The 22,749-nt window shown below is 43.9% G+C and overlaps 1 protein-coding gene across 1 annotated transcript; it reads right to left on the bottom strand.

The window, feature by feature from the left end:
* Positions 1–232: 232 nt before the first annotated feature.
* On the bottom strand, positions 233–5,604 carry FAM170A (family with sequence similarity 170 member A). Its single transcript, XM_027970677.3, has 3 exons — positions 3,890–5,604; positions 1,970–2,110; positions 233–1,200 (listed from the first exon to the last, which is right to left on the bottom strand). The coding sequence occupies exons 1-3, from the start codon at positions 3,957–3,959 to the stop codon at positions 413–415; spliced, it is 999 nt and encodes a 332-aa protein (XP_027826478.1). The 5' UTR covers positions 3,960–5,604; the 3' UTR covers positions 233–412.
* Between the last annotated feature and the right edge of the window lie 17,145 nt (positions 5,605–22,749).

The following is a 22,749-nucleotide window of genomic DNA, read 5'->3' on the forward strand; positions in this document are numbered from 1 at the left end:
GTAACCCAGAGCATCTCCTCGGCCCCTTCCCTTAGATTCCTCTGGGCCCTCGTGACATAGGCTCAGAAGACTGTGCCAGCCTCAGGTCTCACCTCTCCTGAGAGAAGGCCACACCATCTTCCAGGATCTTCTGGCCCATGAATTATCAGTTGCTGTGTGGAAATCAAGAGAGATGTTGAGTTGAGTTAAGAGATGTTGAGTTAAAGAGAACTTCCAAGGGAAGCTGAAAAGCTCAGGATAAATTCTCTCGTACAGTCATGACTTTATTAAAATGCCTGGGCCAAAAGCAAGGGGCCCAGTTACCCCCTTCGGTTGACCCCTGAGGTGAGAAAGCCCCACTTCTCCCTTCTGAGCCAGGATGGAGAGACAAGACTGGAGAAGACATAGCTCCCGCTGCAGCCCTGGCCCCTGCTCACTTCCGGTCCTTGGGAGAATGGAACACACAGCCTGGACACTGGCTCCAGGGTCTCCTCAAGCTGACATCTTCCCCCGCAGGCTGCTGCTCCTCATTCTCCTTCTCTTTCTGCTCCTCGTCCTCCCCGTCCTCGTCCTCCTCCTCGTCCTCCACCTCCTCCTCAGGGGTGTTCTCTGGTTCCACGTTGCCTGTCAGCTGGGCCATGGTGAGATGAAAGACGTGGCAGCTGAAGCCCTCGCGGATGCCATTCTGCACGTGTTCCTGCAGGACCTCCAGGCTGGGGAAGACCCGGCAGCAGGCCATGCACCGGAAGCCAGTCTCCATGGTCACCAGCCAGTCGGGTGTCCTGGCCCGGGGTCTCTCCTCGACAGCGGGTGACCCTGGGACGGGGCTGTCGGACTCAACCCTCTCCTCATGCTCTTTCTCCTCCCCGCTGGGCTCGCTGTCAGACAGGAGGTTTCTGGTAGACACGTCCGAGGGGGGAGTCCCCACCCACACGTCCTCAGGAAGGGTCACTTCCTCCATCCTCGGCTGCTTTTCTAGCGACTCTGAGGGTTTCTCTGCCTCCCAGGAGACAGCAACACCCTTTTTCATTTGTACCCGCATGTAGTATATTTTCATGCCCCTCTTTTCTTTGTTCATATGTAGAGAGGTTGCACAGGTCTTGTAGGATGAAGGGGAGGAGAAGGAGACACGTGGTGACAGGGGAGCTATCTCCCCTTGTTCTTGAAGATGGGCTAGGGGTGCTCTAGGCTGGGGACTGTCTCGATGCAACTTCCAGACTCCTGGGAAAGGAAATTAGAAACATAAGAACATGTATGGGTCCTTCCAGGAGCTGAGGGTGCTGTGGGGAGGGACATCTGTATGATATAGTTGTGTCATGAGCTTGGAGTTTGTTGGTCATAGAATGGGGTGGGGTATGTGTTGGCATCTGTGGGTTCTTCATCTGTGGGCAGGGGAGCAGATACTGGAGCCATATCTGTGTGCAGGGGTGTAGAGTGTGGTGCAGGGGCATGCTGTGGTATGTGAGGGATGCTGGTGGGTGTGTTCACGAGGAGCAGGTGAGTTGGGGAATATCATCAATGTGCTACTTGTGGGAGGTGGGCTGTGGTATAGGAGGAGGGCCCTGGGGAATCGCCTGCTTGGGGTTGGTGTCTGGGCTGAGAATGGCTGAGTGGAGAGCAGATGCACGTGGGAGGTGTATGGACCTGAGTGGCAGGGTCCTGCCCTTGGGCCGAGCTCTGGAAACAAAGGCAAAGACAAGCCCTACATGTTCCTCTGAAGATGCTAAACCTGATCCCTCTGCCCTCCACTTAAGCCCAGACCTCTTTAGCCCCTCTCCTTAACTTCCCCACCATGGTGGGACCAAGACTCACACATCCCCACGCTGAGCTTGGTCCACGCCCTCCTAAAGCTCAGATGTCCTCCCCAGGCTCCTCCACAGGGCCCTGACCACCTCTGAGAACCCTGGATTTCTGCTCAGCCTTGTTGGGATCTATGTGTCCCTGCTCCAGAGCCAGGCACCCCTACACTCAAGGATTCCCATACCCTTACCACCATAGATGAGCTTGCGTGGAGAAGAAACACAGGAGAAGTATTCAGAAGCAGAAGAGACCTCCCCTGACCCTTGGGGGCAGACTCGGGCCACTGCAGTGCATCCTAGCTGAGGGGGATCCTCTTGTGATTTTGAGATTCCTGGGAGAGAAATTAGAGGCTGAGAGAGAGAGTGGTGTGGACATGTTTGCTCATCAGTCATCTGTCCAACAAATATTTACCGAGTGTCTGACACATGTTAGTGACTACACATGGTTTGTAGTGTATGGTTTGCAGTGAATACACATGTTTTGGAGCATGTTTCCTGGTATATGCTTTAGGATTCAATTAAAAATCAGTAACTATTCTGTTGGTGTATTTGGGGGGATGTAGGTCTGAGAGGCGACTGTAAGTATATAGAAATATGAGTGATGTGTATTAGCTAAGTCTGTGATAAGTGTGGAGTCAGCATGGTAAGCACAGTGCAAATGTGTGCATCTGTGTCTGTGGCATTTGTGTGCATGGTTTCTGTTTACAATTCAGGAATTATGGGACATGTAACTCTTCCTCATTACATGGTGTGGCTTGCACTTATGGCTTGTGTTTATTCATTCATTCAATAAGATTCAGTGAGCAGTCACTATGTATCTGGCACTATTCCATTATTCTGGTCTCTGGTAAAGCTGAGCATTCTTGTAGGGGAAGACAGACACTAAACAAAAATATAAATTATATAAAAATATAATCAGTACATAATACATCAGCGGGTGCCAGAGTTAGCAAACAAAAATACAGGACACCCAATTTTCAATGCGTGGTTTAATAAGGAGTTTATGTGTGGAGGTATGTGATATTTCTGCTACATCAGTATATATGAGTATGAGTGGCTGCATCATGAAACACCCCTTACACATGCTGAGGGTCACCCAGGTCCCGGCAGGGTGACAAGAACTTTACCATGAAGACTTTATAGCTGATAAGCACCCTATCCCCATTCTCCCCACTCTTTCCTCTACCACACAGAAATATTCTGATGTGTGAGGGGCAGGGTAATCATTGCTTTCCCCATCCTGTCCCAGCTGCTGCCTGCTCCCAAGTCCCACCCTACAGTTGCCAGGGCCCTGGGCCCGGTAGGAGGTGCTGCTCTAATCTGGGGCCTAGGCCTCCAGCTGGAACTCTGGGGTGGGCCCCATTCTGCCCCACTTCCTCACGTGACCACCCCCTCTACCAGGGTGACTACTCACCTACACTTAATGCACGCAGGCACCCTGTAGCCGTGGCTCTCAGACCTCCCCATAGGACTCTAACAACATTTCTCACCCCCACCCCTGTGGTCTCAGGTCCTGGAAGGCCCTTCCCCTCTCCCTTGATCTCCTTCAGGAAATTCTTCCTGTTGAATAAATAAAACCTCCATGTTTTCTATAGGACCATCCCTAGACGAACAACCTCCTTTTGAAGAGCATTCCACTGCCTGAGATATTTTTCAACAAGGCCTTCAGCTCATGGGGCTTCTCTTTCCTCTTTGGTAAAAGGGGCCAAGTAACCCATGGGTCTGCCTCAGCATCCTTCACGTCCCCTAGCTCGTGACCCCAGGGAAAAAGCAAAGAGAAGTAGAAAGAATTTGAAGATTGAGAAAAGCTGCATGTCTAGGGCTGCACAGGCAGGATACAGCCTCTGTGAGTGCCACGAAGCCCTAGGCCTGTAGCCCCTGGAGAGTGCTCAAACCAGCAGGACTGACCTCCCATCTGTCTGGGGCATCTGGCCTTCCTGTGTCATCTCACACCGCGGGGACCTCCCCCGAGATGGATACAGCAACATCACCAAGACTGTGATGGTATCTTGCTCCCTGCTTCATATGTAACAGGTTCTCAGTACCCCCTTCCTAGAGAAGGCTCAGGTTGGCAGAAACCCTTGTGCCCCAGACAAGTTGCCCCCACATACCTCCTCCCTTCTCGGCAGTCTCCTGGGACTCTTCATTTTCCAGGTGTTTCCTCTTTTGTCGCCTTTTCATCGTCCCAACTAGAAGACCCCCTAGAAGAAGATGCCACACGTCCAGCTCCTCCTCTTCGCTACAGGTTGGCCCTTCTTGGCTCTCCAGAGACCCACTGAAATGACTTGATATTTAAATCGAGTGAAAGCAGTCGAGTCTCCGAAGTGGCTGAAGAACTCGGACCACTTAAAGCAGCAGCACTGCCCAGTGCTCTCCACAGCGCAGGGCTGTTAAAGTTCAAAGGTCGTCGGGCCCACGGCAGGATTCTCTGACCTCAGTGATGACATCAGAGCATTCTGTGGACCTAGGGGCCAGGCTGTCTCTGCAACAGCACAGACCTCATTTTCAAGAACAATTCATTTTTCCCAGTAGAACCTCGCCCATGAATTCAACTCTCACATCTTTCAAATGTAGCAGGATATTTTGAGATGTTAATCTGTTCCTGTTTATTTTTTTTTTCTTTTCTCTCTTTATTTCACTCTTTCCCTTCTGCATTCAAGTGGGTAGCAGAGCCTGTGTTTGCTGACCAGTGGAAGAACAGGGCAGGGTGTAGCAGCAATGGCATGCTGAGGACCTTGGCTTTTATTTCTGAAATCCCAAACACCACGGAAAAGAGAAGATACTTGAGCAGAAATGTAACAGAAGCAGGTTTTTGAAATTACATACTGTCTTGTTTCCCTCTTGGAGTGTTGAAAGGCGCTAATTAAGTCAGAGAGGGACGCCTGTGGATCCTGGAGGAGAAAAGGCCTCTCAAGTGTGGTTGGAGGGGTAGGTGGGGCAAAAATTCTAGAAGGAGATGGCTGTAGTGTGCATACAGGCAGAATCATGGCAATCTGTCCCACACCTGGCTCATGCCTGCTCAGCTGCTCAGTCATGTCTGCCTCTTTTTGACCCCATGGACTACAGACTGCTAGGCTCCCTATCCATGGGATTTTCCAGGCAAAAATACTGGACCAGGTTACTATTTCCTTTTCCAGGGTATCTTCCTGATCCAGAGATAGAACCTGGGTCTCCTGCATTGGCAGGTAGATTCTTTACCGCTGAGCCACAAGGGAGGCCTGCATGGCACAGGAGCTACCAAACCTAAAGGAGGCAAGGCGTTCGAGCCAATGGATGTCTTCACTACACTGTGCGCTCCAGTCAACAATGACCATGCTTCCGGCCCCTCCCTCAAAACCTTGGTCCTGTATGACTTCCAAATAGGGATGGATGGAAATCCAAAGAGGACACCAGCAGGATCAAGGCTTAAGATACAAATTAAATGGAGTTGTAAAAAAAAATGGTCATACTATTTCTTGCACACCTCTGCTTGTGGGCTGTAATTTATACCAGTTAAAAGTGGCAATCCATCTGGATCCTCCTGACTCCACTCTAGAATTAGGGTACACCGCATTTCGAGGTGTTGGCCAGGATCCAGCGGGAGTGCTGGCACACGTGGATGGGTGGACTCCCAGAAGTCACTGCTTTCATTAGGAACACCCTGGGGACTGAGGCGGGCCCCCGTTAGAAAGGACATTGCGGAATGACTGAAAGTGTCTGGCAGCGAAGAGAGTGGAGAGAGGACAACGGCAGCCTCGTGAGGGTTTGCTGATGAGTGAATCTTCCTGTTTCTCGCTGGATCCCAAGAAAAGAAGGGACATGGATTTTTTCTTTTAATTATTTTTTGTGGTAGGAATTTTTAAACATACACAAAGTAAAAAGAATGATATAGTAGGAATGCAGTGCCGTTTACTCATCACTCAGTTTCAACAATTATTAATATTCTGCCATTCTTGTTCTGACACACATACACACACACGCATTCTCACACTTAGCTTTCTGCTCATTTATTTTAGTTCAGGAGTTTGGGTAGGGTGGGGGAAGAGTTCTATTTTAATGCAAATCTCAGACATTATGTCATTTCTCCTTAAATGTAATAGTATTTATCTCCAACAGATAAGAACTTGTTTCTAACATAACAACAACATCATTATCTCACCCCCCAAATTTAATCATCATTTCTTCTTAGCACAATAACCAAGCCATACTCAATTTCCTCCAACCGGGTTAAAATGTCTTTTTTATACATGGTCCATTGAAATCAACATTTAAACACGGTCCACATGTTTCAATTGGCTGATGTGTCTGTTAGTCTACAGCAGCTCTCCCTCCTGTTTTTGGCACTGATTCATTGAAGAAACTAAGTAATTTATCCTGTAGAATTTTCCACAGAAGTCTATTGACCATATTTCTGTGATGTTATTTAAGATGCTGCCTTTTACCTAATTTTCCTTATAAACAGTCAGAGCTAAAGAATTAATTAGATTTAGATGCAATTTCACGTTACTACGAGCTTATTTTGTAAGTGATGCTGTGTACTATCCTATTGCTTTGCAATAGAAAGTAGAAAAATTGTCCCATTTTTAGTGAAGTTAAGATTGACCAGCGAGTTCAAGTACTGTCAGGTTGATCCCTTCGTATTTACAAGTTTCACATCCACAGATTCAACCAACCTCAGATAGAAACTTGATTTATGTTTGGTTGACTCTAAAGATGTGTATTTACTGAAAAAAATCCACCTATAGGTGGATTCAAACCCACAAATTCAAACCCACAGTGTTCCAGAGTCAGCTATAGTTCCAAGTCCAGTGTGGAGGGTCGGGGGGTTCCCCATAGCACCAAGTGAGGACCGCATACTGAGAGCTGTACAAATGCAACTCAGTTCTGACACTACCTACTCAAAGACAGTGCCAGACTCCACAGAAGAAGGGCTCAGTCCTACGAGAGCACACACACACTCAGATGCCAGTAGCAAATCAAGGTTGCCACCTGTGCTTCAGTTGCTTTGGGCATCATTAATTCATTCACACAAAATGGAGTCAAAGAACTCAGAGAAACATGTTACTTACTACATATTATTAATTATATATATAATGTTATATATATATTTATATTTTTATATTTATATATATATAAACTCAGGAACAGTCAGATGGAAGAGATGCATAGGGAAAGGATCCAAGTCTTTCCTGCTCTCTGAGCATGCCTTTTCCTCAAGTTCTCCACGTGTTCACCAGCTCAGAAGCAGTCCAAACCCTTTCTTTTGGGTTATTATGGAGGCTTCATAATATAAACATGATTGATTAAGTCATTTGCTTTTGGTGAATCATTCAACCTCCAGCCCTCTCTGACCTCCCCAGAGGGGTGAGAGTGAAAGTTTCAACCCTCTAATCATTTGGTTGGCTCCACTAGCGACCAGCCTTCACCCTTAGTTGGTTTCCAAAAGTCACTTCATTAACGTAACAAAAGACATTTTCATTGTTCTCAGCACTTAAGAAATTCCATAGGTTTTGAGAGCTCCATACCAAACATATAGAAAATCAAACATCAATGCCTTATTATATCACACAACCACCTTCATTCCCACAGCACTGCCTTCAAGAGATTGTACAGTCTATATTTCAGTATTTTCAGTGATAGGGAACAGTTCCCCCCAAAGCATCTCTGACATTTATCTACAGAAAACTTAAGAAAGAGAAAGACCTTCAATATCCCTGAGGTTTTCCCCATGCACCCCAGTTATATTCTTTGGAGACCATATCCATTAGAATAAACTTGATCATTTCATTGTAACAAGTAATTCCCCAAAATCTCAGTGGTTTAAAAAAAAACAAAGGTTCATTTCAGACTCCTTGTCGTCCATTATGAGCTGGCTAGGAATTCTGATCCTCATAGTCCTTATTCCTGGACCCAGGCTGACAAAGGTATCTCTCTCAATCATCTTTGTAGAGAGAAAGAATTCTGGAGCCTTACATTGGTAATGTGAGTCCTGGCCCCAAAGTAACACACATCACGTCCACCCGAAATTGTGGACCCCAATCTTATTGTATGTCTCCCCATTTTCTAGACTCATTAGGCAAAAATAATTGTGAACAATACTACTGAATAGCACAGAAACTATATAGTAAAATTCTAATGAAATGAAGTGAAGTTGCTCAGTCGTGTCCGACTCTTTGTGACCCCGTGGACTGTAGCCTACCAGGCTCCTCCATCCGTGGGATTCTCCAGGCAAGAATACTGGAGTGGGTTGCCATTTCCTTCTCCAGGGGATCTTCCAGATCCAGGGATCAAACCCGCGTCTCCAGCATTGCAGGCAGATGCTTTAACCTCTGAGCCACCAGGGAATATAAGACTTGACATAGCTTTTTGTGAAGCTATGCATTCACAAAATTAGAGCTAGAATTCAGATCTCTTAGATCATGATTCAGAACCTTTTTGCACTAGGCTCTGTTAGAATTTTTATACCAGGACAATGTAGTTGGGATAATATTACATTTACTTCATTATTTGTTTTGTTTCTTTTTTATAAATAGATTTAAGAAGGAGGGTTTGGAAGCCCCTAAAACACTTACTTACACTGAAAAGCAACTGGAAAATAGTCTCACTGTCTTTTGAAATGTTTGACCTGGTAAAGATTAGAGGAGAAGGCAATGGCACCAGTCCAGTACTCTTGCCTGGAAAATCCCATGGATGGAGGAGCCTGGTGGGCTGCAGTCCATGGGGTCATGAAGAGTCGGACATGACTGAGTGACTTCACTTTCACTTTTCACTTTCATGCATTGGAGAAGGAAATGGCAACCCACTCCAGTGTTCTTGCCTGGAGAATCCCAGGGCCAGGGGAGCCTGGTGGGCTGCTGTCTATGGGGTTGCAAAGAGTCGGACACGACTGAAGCGACTTAGCAGCAGCAACAAAGATTAGATGTCTGGGAGTCTTTTCTATTCTGAATATAGGGAATACAAAGGAAACAATCTTCCTGAGACTTTAACAAACAATGACAGAAAAACTCTTGACTCCCACTTTGCTTTCTGATTATCTTGTTGACACTTCAGTTCTTTGAGTAATAGTGGTAGCAACAGTTAGAGTTTAGCCAAGATAAAAGTATATATGCTAGTGTGGCAGCCCCTGCAGAACCACATTACAGGCTAAATGCTTTAGCTCAGTCCCTATTTGCTCATAGGTCTGCGCAAAGTAACAAATGGTTCTGAAACATTTATTCCAAATAGCCTTGTTCTTATTACTTTAAAGATGACTTGGCTGCCAAATATTTGCTCCATGATGAAAAAGAACGTGTACATGGGAGGAAGATTTATGCATTAAGATACGCTGCTTATTTTGCTCCTGCAGATACAATGCACATCCAATGAATTAGAGGCAATTTTCCTCTCTTACCCAAATTGTAGATAAATGAGTATGTCATTCCCCTTCCCTTCAGTGCATCCTAGCCATAGTTATTTTCTTTAAGAATATTATTCCCCTGCTCAAATCTTAAATGGCTTCTTACTATGAGAAGAATAAAATCTAAAATATTCAACCAAACATTCAACACCCAGCAGGGTTGAAGACCCTACTGAGTTTTCCAAGCTAAACATAACACTTGTCTTCCAGCCTTCACTCAGCTACATCAAACTTCCTGCCTTCAATCAGAGGATAGTCCCTTGCTCAAGTCATTTCTTTCAAAAGTGAAAGTTTTCAAAGTACAACTTGTTTCTAAGTTCAACTAAAATCCCCCTTTCTACAAGAAGCCCTTCCAGACATCCTGGTGAGAATGGACCATACATTTTCATAGCATGTTAGTTGTACCTCTGTGATAATTCTTCTCACATTCTTTATTCGAGGAGACTCTTAATAGATGTGTCTGATTTCCTCACAACACAGGATGTGAACCCTTGGAAGGTAGAGGCCAAGATTCCTTATATCCAAATTTTCCACAGCTTCTTGCACTAAGTATGATAGTGAGCAGGACCATATGGGACTCCTGGGCAAAAAAAGTCTTTCTGGGTCCCCCTTGTCTTGATTACAGGAAACAGGCTTCATTCAGCTTCCATGTCCTTCCCCGAACTCCAATCAGTTTAGTTCAGTCACTCAGTCATGTCTGACTCATTGTGATCCCATGGACCACAGCACACTAGGCTTCCCTGTCTGTCCATCACCAACTCCTGGAGCTTGCTCAAACTCAGGTCTATCTAGTCGGTGATGCCATCCAACCATCTCATCCTCTGTCATCCCCTTCTTTCCTGCCTTCAATTTTCCCAGCATCAGGGTCTTTTCCAGTGAGTCAGTTCTTTGAATCAGCTGGCCAAAGTATTGGAGCTTCAGTCTCAGCATTAGTCCTTCCAATGCATATTCAGGACTGATTTCCTTTAGGATTGACTGGTTTGATCTCCTTGCTGTCCAAGAGATTCTCAACAGTTTTCTCCAACACCACAGCTCAAAAGCATCAGTTTTTTAGTGCTCAGCTTTCTTTACGCTCCAACTCTCACATCTATCCGTGACTACTGGAAAAACCACAGCTTTGACTAGATGGACTTTTGTCGGTAAAGCAATGTCTCTGCTTTTTAATATGCTGGTCTAGGTTGGTCATAGCTTTTCTTCCAAGGAGCAAGTGTCTTTTAATTTCATGGCTGCAGTCACCCTCTGCAGTGATTTTGGAGCCACCCAAACTAAAGTTTGTCACTGTTTCCATTGTTTCCCCATCCATTTGCCATGAAGTGATGGGACCAGATACCAAGATCTTTGTTTTTTGAATATTGAGTTTTAGGCCAATTGTTTCACTCTTCTCTTTCACTTTCATCAAGAGGCTCTTTAGTTCTTCTTTGCTTTCTGCCATAAGGACGTACAATCTGCATATCTGAGGTTACTGATATTTCTCCCTGCAGTATTGATTCCAGCTTGTGCTTCATCCATTCTGGCACTTTGCATGATGTGCTCTGCATATAAGTTAAATAAACAAGGTGACAATATACGGCCTTGACATACTCCTTTACCAATTTGGAACCAGTCCATTGTTCCATGTCCAGTTCTAATTGTTGCTTCTTGACCTGCATACAGATATCTCAGGAGGCAGGTAAGGTGGTCTGGTATTCCTAGCTCTTTAAGAATTTTCCACAGCTTGCTGTGATCCACATAGTCAAAGGCTTTAGCATAGTCAATGAAGCAGAAGTAGATGTTTTTCTGAATCTCTTGCTTTTTCTATGATCCAATGGATGTTGGCAATTTGACCTCTGGTTCCTCTGCCTTTTCTAAAACCAGCTTGAACATCTGGAATTTTTCAGTTCACATGCTGTTGAAGCCTAGTTTGGAGAATTTTGAACATTACTTTACTAGCATGTGATATGAGTTTCAATATGCTTCAGGTTCAAAAAGTTGATAATTAGGAAAGGGAGAGGTTGAGGAGACAAGCAAGGAACAGTTAAAAGAAACAATAGTGCAGCCATGGGCAGGGTCCTGGTTCCCTCTCAAGGGATATATTCAACAGAATTTTTGAGCTGTTTTGCAGATACTTGAATCTCTACCAGGTGGGAGAAGTTAAGAGTATGCTAGACACAAACATGTAAACCCCAGACGGGGAACCAGAAGTTTGATGATGTTCTCTCCCAGTTACCTCACCCCTCAACCAATCAGAAGAATGTCCACAAGCTGATCATGCCCTCTTTGAATCATTTCTATAAAATTCCTCACTTCCTCCTCCAAGTCGGGGACACACAGTTTTGAGCATTAGTTCACTGTGTTCCTCTTTGCTTGGCAAAGCAATAAAGCTACTCTTTTCTACTTCATCCAAAACTCTGTCTCTAAGATTTAACTCAATGTCAGTTGGGCTTTCCTGGTGGCTTAGAATGTAAAGAATCTGCCTGCAATGTAGGAGATCTGGGTTTGACCCTTGGGTCTGGAAGATCCTCTGAAGGGATTAGCAACCCACTCCAGTGTTCTTGCCTGAAGAATCCCATGGACAGAGGAGCCTGGTGGGCTATAGCCCAAGAAGTCATAAAGAGTTGGACTAAACTTTCACTTTCAGGGTGCAGAGTCTAGATTCAGCTTCCCCTACCCCACAAAAATTAAAAGCTTAAATAAATTGCCAAAGTAGTGGATCTTCTTCCTCCCTAGGCCAAACAAGGTAGGTCCTGACCAGGAGCCTCTCTTATTTGTTCCCACATGAGCACAGAAGTGCCATCTCTTTATGCTAAGAAAGATGTTCATTTGCAATGTTCATACATTTGAACAAAAGTGGGAGACTTGTTCATCCCATGTCCTGTGTAACCCACTCAACCCCCTTCATCTCCATCTGAATCTATTTTTACACTGCCTAAAATTTAACCACAGAGAGTCAGTACTTTGAATATTTTACCCTTCAAAGATTTTTATTAAAATGCAAATAATCTCATAAAAAGTAGTGTCTTAACCTAAATCACTGTCAGTCACAGTTTTAGCAAAGACTAAGGAAAAACAGGCTAAGAATTAGGCCATTTTTTAAATGTCATTGAAAATATAGTGACGGGGAAAAAAGAAATACTATCTGGTATAGAGGCAGATGTTGGAGAGATGGTGAAAAGGCACCAACATAAATAGTCAACATTCTCATAAATTTGCAACAGATAAAATCTGTCTGAGATGGTGCCCCAGTGTGAAACAATGTATTAAAGATGTAAGACATATTTATCCACTGGAAATTAATACTGTCAGTAACCTGAGCTAAGACTCAGAGAGTTCAAATAACTAGGGATGGGAAGAAAATTCTAAGTTTATTTATAAAGGACCCTAGAGATTGGAGTAAAACCCACAATTATAAAGGATGTCTTCCCATCGGAGACTTAGCTGCTATGTATGAACTTTAAGCAAAGGAAGCTGCCTTAGAAAGCAAACTCAGATGATGACTAGTGCCCAGAAAAACCTCTGGGCCAAAGGATTAATATGAATTGAGTTCCATCTTCCTCTAAATCCATTTGGTAGAGTTTTCAAAATCTCCTCCATGAATCTAATCCATTTGACATCAATTCATGGAAGTAAATGAGATTAACAGAATCTGACCAAGATCTCAGTGTCTCTTCCAAAGAATGGACAAAGTATCCATAATGAAGGAGGGAATATGAAACATTCACAGATACCATGCTTAAAATGCCTCTTAGTCTATAAACCATGTTTCCCTGCCATTTATAGCTCTGAAAAGAATTAGTAACCTACTCCTAGGTGTGACAATTAGGGTCACTGAAGATTAGATGTTGCCATGAGCCCACAGAGTCTGCCCTGCAGAAAGCAATGAAGTCAGTCAAAGCGCGACTCCTTTTGCTGGAATATTTACTGTTGACACTTCAAGAGTTCATCTGTAGACTGAAAACAAAAAATGTCTGTCAATTACTTTCAGTACTTAAATGGGTAAAAAGAGCTAGAGTTTCAAAACAGCTGAATACCCCTACCTGACACAGAGCTGGGAACAGTGAAAATAGCATCGGGGTAATTTTTAAGGTGAATTTCAAGTATGAATCACTTTGGTTCTGTCTCTTAGATGTCCTGAAATTGCCATCTTGTTGAAATTTGGGAAAGAATTCTCTGTCTTTCCCCAGGGAGAGCATGCAGTTACAAGTTTTACAAATGTAGAGTGTACATACAGCAAAGTTAGACTTTCCCACTATTAGAGCCTGACAGTACTTGATACCTGATAAAATCATTGTCAAATAACATTTATAAGAACCCAATTCCATGGGATGGGGTGCTATGTTGAGGATCACAACTTGAACAGTTACAGCAAAGGCCTTCAGGTGCCCACAGTTTAAGGCAAGCAAATTGGTATATAGGAAAGGCAAAATTTTTAAATGGCAGACCCAATTACAGGGAACCAAGTACTGCTTTGCTATTATAGATTCTTTATATTCCTGGCCACCCATCCATCTATCTATCCATCCCCCAAAACATATTCCAACCCTGGTGACAAAAGTGAAGCCAAACCTGGAAGGTGCTCAGTCCACTGGTGCTGAGATGCTTAGGGTTGGGAAGGACTCATGTTTGTGAAATCCAACCCATGATACCTTTGAGTTTCCCCTGCCATGGCTCCACCAAGTAATTACTAGGCACATGTTTCAGGACCTTCAGAGACGGGGAATCCACCACTTCATTTAAAACAAAACAAAACAAAACAAAACTACATATTCAGGCAAATATAACAGAAAAAATTCTCCCTTGCAAAGACAAATCTACTTCTCCAGAGGCTGTTGCTTCTAGTTGCATCTTTTTTCCCACAGACAAAAAAAAAAAAAAAAAACTGCATTCCTCTAAGGCAGTCCCTCTAATATTCAAAGACTGTTATCTTAGACCTTCAAACCTTTTCTTCAGCAGTACAGCCCTATTCCCTCAAACATCCAGACTTCGTTTCCTCATTGAGATCCAAACTTTCTCCTGAATATGTCCTAGTTGCTTTATATAGTGGAGTCACTCAGTCGTGTCCGACTCTCTGTGACCCCATGGACTGTAGCCTACCAGGCTCCTCTGTATTGGTCTTAATGTACATTGCTCAGAGGGCTTCCCAGGTGGCCCTAGTAGTAAAGAACATGCTTGCCAATGAAGGAGATGTAAAAGACGTAGGCTTGATCCCTGCAACCCACTCCAATATTCTTTCCTGGAGAATCCCACGGACAGATGGAGCCTGGTGGCCTACAGTCCATGCGGTCATAAAGAGTCAGACATGACTCAAGTGACTTAGCATGCATGCTAATTTGCCAGAACTAAACACAGTATTCCAACCAAGGTCTGACCAAGGCAAAGTAGAGTGGGGTTCTTACCTTATCCATCACACATACTTCTGTTAAGACTGGCTTTTTGGTGCCCACATCAAACTGCTAACTCTGGGGACTTCCCTGGTGGTCCAGTGGCTAAGATTCCATGGTCTCAATGCAAGGGGGCCTGGGTTGGATCCCTGGTCAGGGAACTAGATTCTGCATGCTGTGGCTCAGACCTGGCACAGCCAAATAAACATTTTTTAAGAAGAAGAAAAAACAACAACAACAGCAACAAAAAAACTCTGCTAACTTTTACTGAGCTGACGCAGCCACTTTAAAGTAATGAAGTCAAAATTTAAAACCATTATTTCTTACCAAGTAATGGGCTTCTGGCAGAAAGTGAAGAGGAGCTAAAAAGCCTCTTGATGAAAGTAAAAGAGGAGAGTGAAAAAGTTGGCTTAAAGCTCAACACTCAGAAAACGAAGATCATGGCATCTGGTCCCATCACTTCATGGGAAATAGATGGGGAAACAGTGTCAGAGTTTATTTTGGGAGCTCCAAAATCACTGCAGATGGTGATTGCAGCCATGAAATTAAAAGATGCTTACTCCTTGGAAGAAAAGTTATGACCAACCTAGATAGTATATTCAAAAGCAGAGACATTACTTTGCCGACTAAGGTCCATCTAGTCAAGGCTATGGTTTTTCCAGTGGTCATGTATAGATGTGAGAGTTGGACTGTGAAGAAGGCTGAGTGCCAAAGAATTGATGCTTTTGAACTGTGGTGTTGGAGAAGACTCTTGAGAGTCCCTTGGACTGCAAGGAGATCCAACCAGTTCATTCTGAAGGAGATCAGCCCTGGGATTTCTTTGGAAAGAATGATGCTAAAGCTGAAACTCCAGTACTTTGGCCATCTCATGAGAAGAGTTGACTCATTGGAAAAGACTCTGATTCTGGGAGGGATTGGGGGCAGGAGGAGAAGGGGATGACAGAGGATGGCATGGATGGCTGGATGGCATCACTGACTCGATGGACACGAGTCTGAGTGAACTCCGGGAATTGGTGATGGACAGGGAGGCCTGGAGTGCTGTGATTCATGGGGTTGCAAAGAGTCGGACACGACTGAGCGACTGAACTGAACTGAATGGGCTTCTGGAGAAGGAAATGGCAACCCACTTCAGTATTCTTGCCTGGAAAATACCATGGACAGAGGAGCCTGGCGGGCTACAGTCCATGGGGTCACAAAGAGTCAGACACAATGGAGTGACTAACAACAAAATGGGCTTCCCTGGTGGCTCAGATGGTAAAGAATCCACCTGCAATGCGGGAGACCTGGGTTTGATCCCTGGGTTGGGAAGATCCCCTGGAGAATGGAACGGTTACCCACTCCAGTATCCTTGTCTGGAGAATTCCACAGACAGAGGAGCCTGGTGTGCTACAGTCCATGGGGTTGAAAAGAGTCAGACACAACTGAGTGATTTTCACTTTGACAGTGTAGCTCTATAGGTTATCTAGACCTCTTCTGTTCCCCGACCCAAAGACCAACCATAAGCCTCACCCAATAAACATAAAAGCATGAGAAATGGGTAAAGTTTTCTGTCTTGTACATTCCTTTGAGGAAGTTGAAAGTTAATTGATTTGCCCAAGATCCTCAAAATACCCCAGGTCAAAAACTGTCATCTCAAAACGTGATGCACCTTGGTGAGCTATTTTGTAAATCTTTAAACCTCATGAAGGATATCTAATACATTAAACCATTTAATGAATCCCATGTAATTAATATTATTAGTACAACATAGGAGACAGTCTGTCATCTGAACCACCTAATTCTGAAGCCCAGCCATATTTATAATGTTTACCCAAGACAGCTTATCCTAAGCCTTGCTTTCCTCCCCTAGAAAGGGGGATAATACTTCCATCTTGCCACGTTCTTCTATAAAGTGCTTGACCCAATGCCTGGCCTGTGGAGGATGGGCAGTAAATGTTGTTTCCCCACACAGCACAGATTATTCCAGTTTGCGCTCCACTTCCCTTAATAGATTCCAAGCTTTTAGAGAAGGGGCCTGGGACTTGCTTGTCTTCACATCCCTCAAACCCTCAACACCCAGCCTGAGTACACACTCATTCCTCTTGAATATAAATGTGAGCATTTGGCTTCGAATTCAGTTGTATATCATACAGAAATAATTACATTTCTGTTCTGGCCTCTCAGTTTCAAAGGGATATTTTTAAATTCTCATAGAGTAGCTGAGATTACCTATTATATATATATATATAGAGAGAGAGAGAGAGAAAGACTCTCCTCAAGTCTCGGGCAATTGTGTTCAAATGAAGCTCAGGGTCTCATCTATTCAGGAAAACAGGTTGGCACTGACATTTCTAATACTCTTAATGTTGGCCCAACTTTTAGCTCTATTTCTCTCCTCAAGTAATGGTGTTTCAAGACACAGCTAAAACAGGAGGGGCCAGAGGAGGCTCTGATGGGGAAAACCAACCTCTGATATATCCAATTTCTGACCTATGGCTCAGTCAGCCCAGGGAAAGGTTTGTGGGTCCCCAATGCCTTCCCTGAGCAATAAAATTAAGAGAGTTCACTCCCACACGGCCTCAAGCAGGCTGAGGTAATTGTTACTGTTATGGCTTTAGCAATCTGAGTGGGAGAAGATGAGAATTCTGAAAGAGATTTATTTACGGCAAAGCATCCCAAATATCTCACTAATCTGCTTTTCATTTGGCAAACTTTTCCATCATTAAAAGCGCCATGCTCAGCTCTGCGGTTTATGACAAAGCAAAAGATGCCCCTGGGAGGCCAAGCAGCAAAATGGAAAGAACGTGGGCTCTGGAACGAGTTAGACGTGGGTTTGATTTCCAAGTGTGCTACTTACTTGCTCTGTGACTGTGGGCAGTGTACCTTAGTCTGTTAGAACCCCAGCCTCCTCAATGGTCAAGAGAAGATGATTGTCCTGTCCTGGTTTATGAATATAGAGATCAGCCCGAGGCCCTTGGGCCCTGTGTTTGTTTCTCCTTTAAGGTTCAATGGTCACCTGCAAAATGAAGATCATAATAGTATCAACTGCATACACTTTGTGATGAGGACTTAAATGGGCAAATGTATATAAACTGTTTAGAACAGAGTCTGGCACAGAGCAAGTGCTATGTAATTGTTTGTTATCATCATTAACATTAAGGATTAATTGACATGTGGAAAGAATACTTTGAATGGTCATTTGTACTTGCTACAAATGTGCTCAATACATGCACACTAAAATATCTCTCATAACTAAAAACATTTCCTTGGGGCATGAAGAAACTCCTTGGGTGGGAGGAACCTTTCAAAATTATACACTCAGAACTTGGGAGAAGGAGGGATCACATAGATCAAACCTGTTTACAGAGGAAACAGACCGATAGAGGTAGAGGAGGAAAGCAGGGACAAGAGGCAGAGAAGGGAGCTTCCCCGGTCGGGTGCACAGTTAACAGAAATGAAAATTCCAGGTCTTCTGATATCCTGATGACCCTCTTTTCCCCACAACATTCTGCCTTTTAAGTGTAGTCTTGTTTTAGAAACACCTTCCTATAAACAGAGTTCAGATTTTTCATGTGACCTCTGAGTCTCTCAGCTGAGAAGGCAATGGCACTCCACTCCAGTACTCTTGCCTGGAAAATCCCATGGACGGAGGAGCCTGGTAGGCTGCAGTCCATGGGGTCACTAAGAGTCAGACATGACTGAGTAACTTCACTTTCACTTTCATGCACTGGAGAAGGAAATGGCAACCCACTCCAGTGTTCTTGCCTGGAGAAACCCAGGGACGGCGGAGTCTGGTAGGAGGCCATCTATGTTATCACACAGAGTCGGACACGACTGAAGCGACTTAGCAGCAGCAGCAACAACTGAGCCTCTCGGAGGCTTTAATAAAGTTAGAATAAGGAAAAGTGGGCTCAGAATGGTTTAGGAAGATGCTGGGGATGTAACGAGAGAGGTTGGCTCTGCAACAAAACCCCAGCTCAGAGCAGAGACTATTTGACTCACTCTGGACAGTGAAACAGGGGCACTGCACCCAGATACTTGTCACCCACAAATCCAAATCCAGCAAGCTCTGTCTCCCATGGTTAATTTTTACTCCTGATTTTATGTTCCAGTTTAGATTTGTTTTAAATGTACAGCATCACTGAGTTCCAGATGCCTTACTCCTTAGCCCTTGGACTGAGAATCCTTTCCAGCTGATTTGGTTTGCTCAAATGGAGAGCTACCTACCATGGAGGGAAGCAGAATATTCCCCTTCTGATTGGAAATACTAACTGGATTTCAATGGGTCTCCTATGTCTCCTTCCCTTCAACCAGGGAAACAGATCTAACCTAAGGCATTTTTTCTTTGAAAGCAATTTTCACTTCTATAGCTAAGTTGTTCCCCCTCCCCCAATTAACCAAAGAAACAGAAGCCAAGAGTACAAGAAAGAGAGCACAGAAAACAGAAGGGAAAGAATCAGCCCCGAGTTGAACACAAATATTGATATTTGGGGTCCCCTAAGGTTGCGTCTAGCTCTATTTGGTGCTGAGATTCTGGGCCTCTCTGGCAGCTAACAGATATTAGTCTGCTAGAAAATACTAGTAAGTATTTTCATGAGGAACCAAGGGGAGGACAAGATGACAGTCTTAATATAGTTTTGATGTTTCCCAGTTTGTCCATGGCCTACCTACCCTCATGGACTAAAACAAGAGGGTTGTCCATCTAAAAATAAAGCCAAGGAGTACTAACAATCCTGCCCTGCTTTGAGATCCAAAAGGGAGAAGACTGCATGTCCAGCTTCTGCCTGGCTCACATTTACAACTCCAAGAAAGAATTCAGAGGTGGAGGCAAGGATTGTACCAGGGAAGGCTGCCAACTGAGAGAAAAATCTGTGCCCCTTCGGAGGGCAGCCAGCCTGCCAACATGGGGGCTGAAGCAGAGGAGGAAGGAAACACATCATGGAACCCACAGGAGGTAGAAAGAACTGGGGCACAAGGAGGAGACAACCCCTGGGACTTTGCTGGGGGTGGATGAGGAGGTTTGCAACAGCCAAAGAGATAAAAAGTTTAAAATACTGGTTATTACCATGGATATGACCCCTTTTAAAACTCCAGGCTAGCATGGCCTGAGAAAATGGGCTGACACTGGTAACATCACCTCTTTCTGTTATCTCTCTACAATTTAATCTGCACACAGTGTTGTAATGAGCATCCCTAGTGGGCTTTATTCATCCAGATGAATGCTCTCCTGATGTAGGAGTTCCCACTACAAGAAATATAATTCTTGATTCTTAGAATTTAATTATGTGCTGCTCGTTGTATATTAAAGTAATTCAAACTACCATACCACAGGGGTATATGATTTGTATTACTTTTCTTATGAGTGAGACAGGCTGGTACAGAATCATCCATTTTCTCACTCAGGCTCCTTTGCAATTAATCCCACAGGTTTGAGAAATAGCAGGTCAGGGCTAGAGGTATAGTGCGTGTCCGTGAGAGAATTTCCCTGCAAAGAAGCAATATAAAGAACTGTTAAATCAATTAAAACAAGGAGACCATTAGACTAACACATTAGCAGCTGACATAAAGTAACCAAAACCTAAGGCTGTAATGTCTCAAGGTTAAGAAAGTGAAACCTAACTATGACTAATCATAAATAACCAACTCAGCTTTTCCAAACAATGCAACTGCTTCAGCCACTCAGATAATTCCCTTCCTTTGCTTCCCTTGCATCTTCTCTATAAAGTCTTTCTCCCAGCTCCTGTATGTAGAGCATCCTAACTGCTTCCCATTTGGTGCTGTCTGATTCAAATCGAATTTGCTAAAATAAACTCAAAATTTGAATATGCCTCAATTTATCTTTCCCTGGTGGCTTAGAGTGTAAAGAATCTGCCTGCAATGCAGGAGACCTGGGCTCGATCCCTGGCTAGAGAAGATCCTCTGGAGAAGGAAATGGCAACCGACTCCAGTATTCTTGCCTGGAGAATTCCGAGGACAGAGGAGCCTGGTAGGCCAGTCTATGGGGTGGCAAAGAGTAGGACACAACTGAGCAACTTTCATTTTCAGTTTATCTTTTGACAGAACTAAGCAACATTAGTCCAGAAGATACCCCCCAAAAAAGCCTTAGCTAGAGCCTAGCTTTAACCTACATGGGTCTCAGTTTCCTCATGAGTTAAAAAAAAAAAAAAAATTCTTGCAGCTAAACAGGTTTCATATGCCTCCCTTTGGAGTTCCTGTGAGGGCCCAAAGAGAATATCTGAAACATTTTCTAATCTGTAACTCACTGTAAGAATATGAGGTCACCTAGCCCATTGGAATAAATGGAACTTCATTTTCAGGTACATTAAAATACCTGCTTTCCTAACTGTGATTTACAATTTAATAGTTTATAAAATGCATCACTTCAGCTCCTAATGCGTAGGTGATGACATGAAGTACGAAGGCAAAGAGAAAGACCAAATCCCCTTCCATCATACTATCCAGGCAGTCTTAGCTCATATTAGAAATCTCTGTATGATATTACATTCTAACATCCAATATTAAGCTTCCTTTTAGAGAGAGAAAAAAAATATGTGCCAATACTAAGTTGTTCTTACCAGGTTATCTTAAATGACTGTGGGTGTCTTTTTAAGGCACCTCACCAATCAGTGTGCCACCAACCTAGTGGAATGTGGCCACACACACCAAAAGTGTGACTAGAGAGAAGCATCCGTCCCATGGAAAAAAACTAGGGGCCTCTAGTGAACAGAAATTAAATTGGAGTCTGTGGGTGGTGACAGGAGAAGAAGTGGGTCATCCTTTTAAACCTCATTTCCTCCACAGTTTTATGTTAATAGACATCCAACCACAAAAAAGTGAGTTTCCATATTGCCTAGGGAAAATAATGTCCAAATAATTTGAATACTTTTCAAATAACTTTCCTTAATACCCTATGCAACTGAGAAATCCCACAGGCTTGTAAATCTTAGCAAAGCCATTGTTTCCAACTCTAAACCCTGCCTTTGGGTTTGGCTTTCTCTCTTTCTTTATGGATGAATAACATTTTCAATCAAGCTATTTTTCTTGTTACTCTGGGAACCAAGATCATTTTGCATAAACTTAATCCTCATTTTCAGGCTCTCCGACTTTACCTTCCCTTTTTCATCACTGCTAGAACATGAGAGTCACACTCCAGACATCTCACGGGATGCAGGAGAGCTATGCTGTGCAGTGGGACAGTCACTTCTGAAGTCTTAAGAACAGGGTCACCTCAGAGAAGATGCTTCACACATAAGCCAGGTTCTCACTAGTAAGAATCACATAAGACTTCACTCAATGAACCCTCTGCTACGAATGCTCTCCTGTCCATTTTCCCTAGTAGCTTCCCTGATAGTTCAGTGGGTAAAGAATCTGCCTACAATGCAGGAAACCCCAGTTTGATTCCTGGGTCAGGAAGATCTGTTGGAGAAGGGGTAGGCTACCCACTCCAGTATTCTGGACTAGAAAATTTCATGGACTGTATACTCCACGGGGTTGCAAAGAGTCAGACATGACTGAGCGACTTTCATTCACTTCACCTTAGTAAGAATGGCCCACTCCCCACCTTTGCCCCCACTAAGGTGTTTACAAGCTTCAATCACAGCATTTCAGTCACCTGCTTGCTTGTATTTCTGTCAACCCTCACCAAACTGAAGACTTTTACAAAGGCAGCACCTTTGTCTTATTTATTTTAGGATTCCTCAGATCATGCTTGCCAATGCTCAGTATGTAATAGGCCATAAAGAAATGTCTGTTGAAGGATTAATTTAATTGACAAGTTGATTGATTGAATGAATGCCACAGAAGAAAGCACCTTGTAAATCTCCCATCACTAGACAAATGTAAGTCATTATTACAAGGAATTCCATGGGTAAGCTTTGAACTTGAGTTAATTAGGCAATTGCTCAAAGTCAAGAGGTAATGGACCTTTTCATAGCATGCTTTGTTTTTGTTTATTTATTTAACCCAGACAGTTGCCAAGAATTTACATACCTTAAGATAACAACACACTAAAAAAACAGCCATGCATTAGAAATGCTGAGAAATACTCTCCTGGTTAAATTCAGTTCAGTTCAGTAGCTCCGTCGTGTCCGACTCTTTGTGACCCCATGAACTGCAGCACACCAGGCCTCCCTGTCCATCACCAACTCCCGGAGTTCACCCAAACCCATGTCCATCAAGTTGGTGATGCCATCCAGCCATCTCATCCTCTGTCATCCCCTTCTCCTCCTGGTTAAATTAGCATTGTCCCTTAGAGACGCAA

The sequence above is a fragment of the Ovis aries genome, chromosome 5 (genome assembly GCF_016772045.2).
Source record: "Ovis aries strain OAR_USU_Benz2616 breed Rambouillet chromosome 5, ARS-UI_Ramb_v3.0, whole genome shotgun sequence".
NCBI classification, from domain to species: domain Eukaryota; kingdom Metazoa; phylum Chordata; class Mammalia; order Artiodactyla; family Bovidae; genus Ovis; species Ovis aries.

What these genes read in the sequence shown, in the direction of transcription:
- FAM170A (XM_027970677.3), bottom strand. Translation starts at nt 3,959, where the DNA reads ATGAAAAGGCGACAAAAGAGGAAACACCTGGAAAATGAAGAGTCCCAG. An exon ending in GACTGCCGAGAAGGGAGGAG is followed by an intron (nt 2,111 to 3,889) that starts GTATGTGGGGGC and finishes TTTCTCTCCCAG; the next exon opens with GAATCTCAAAATCACAAGAG. An exon ending in ACGCAAGCTCATCTATGGTG is followed by an intron (nt 1,201 to 1,969) that starts GTAAGGGTATGG and finishes TTCCTTTCCCAG; the next exon opens with GAGTCTGGAAGTTGCATCGA.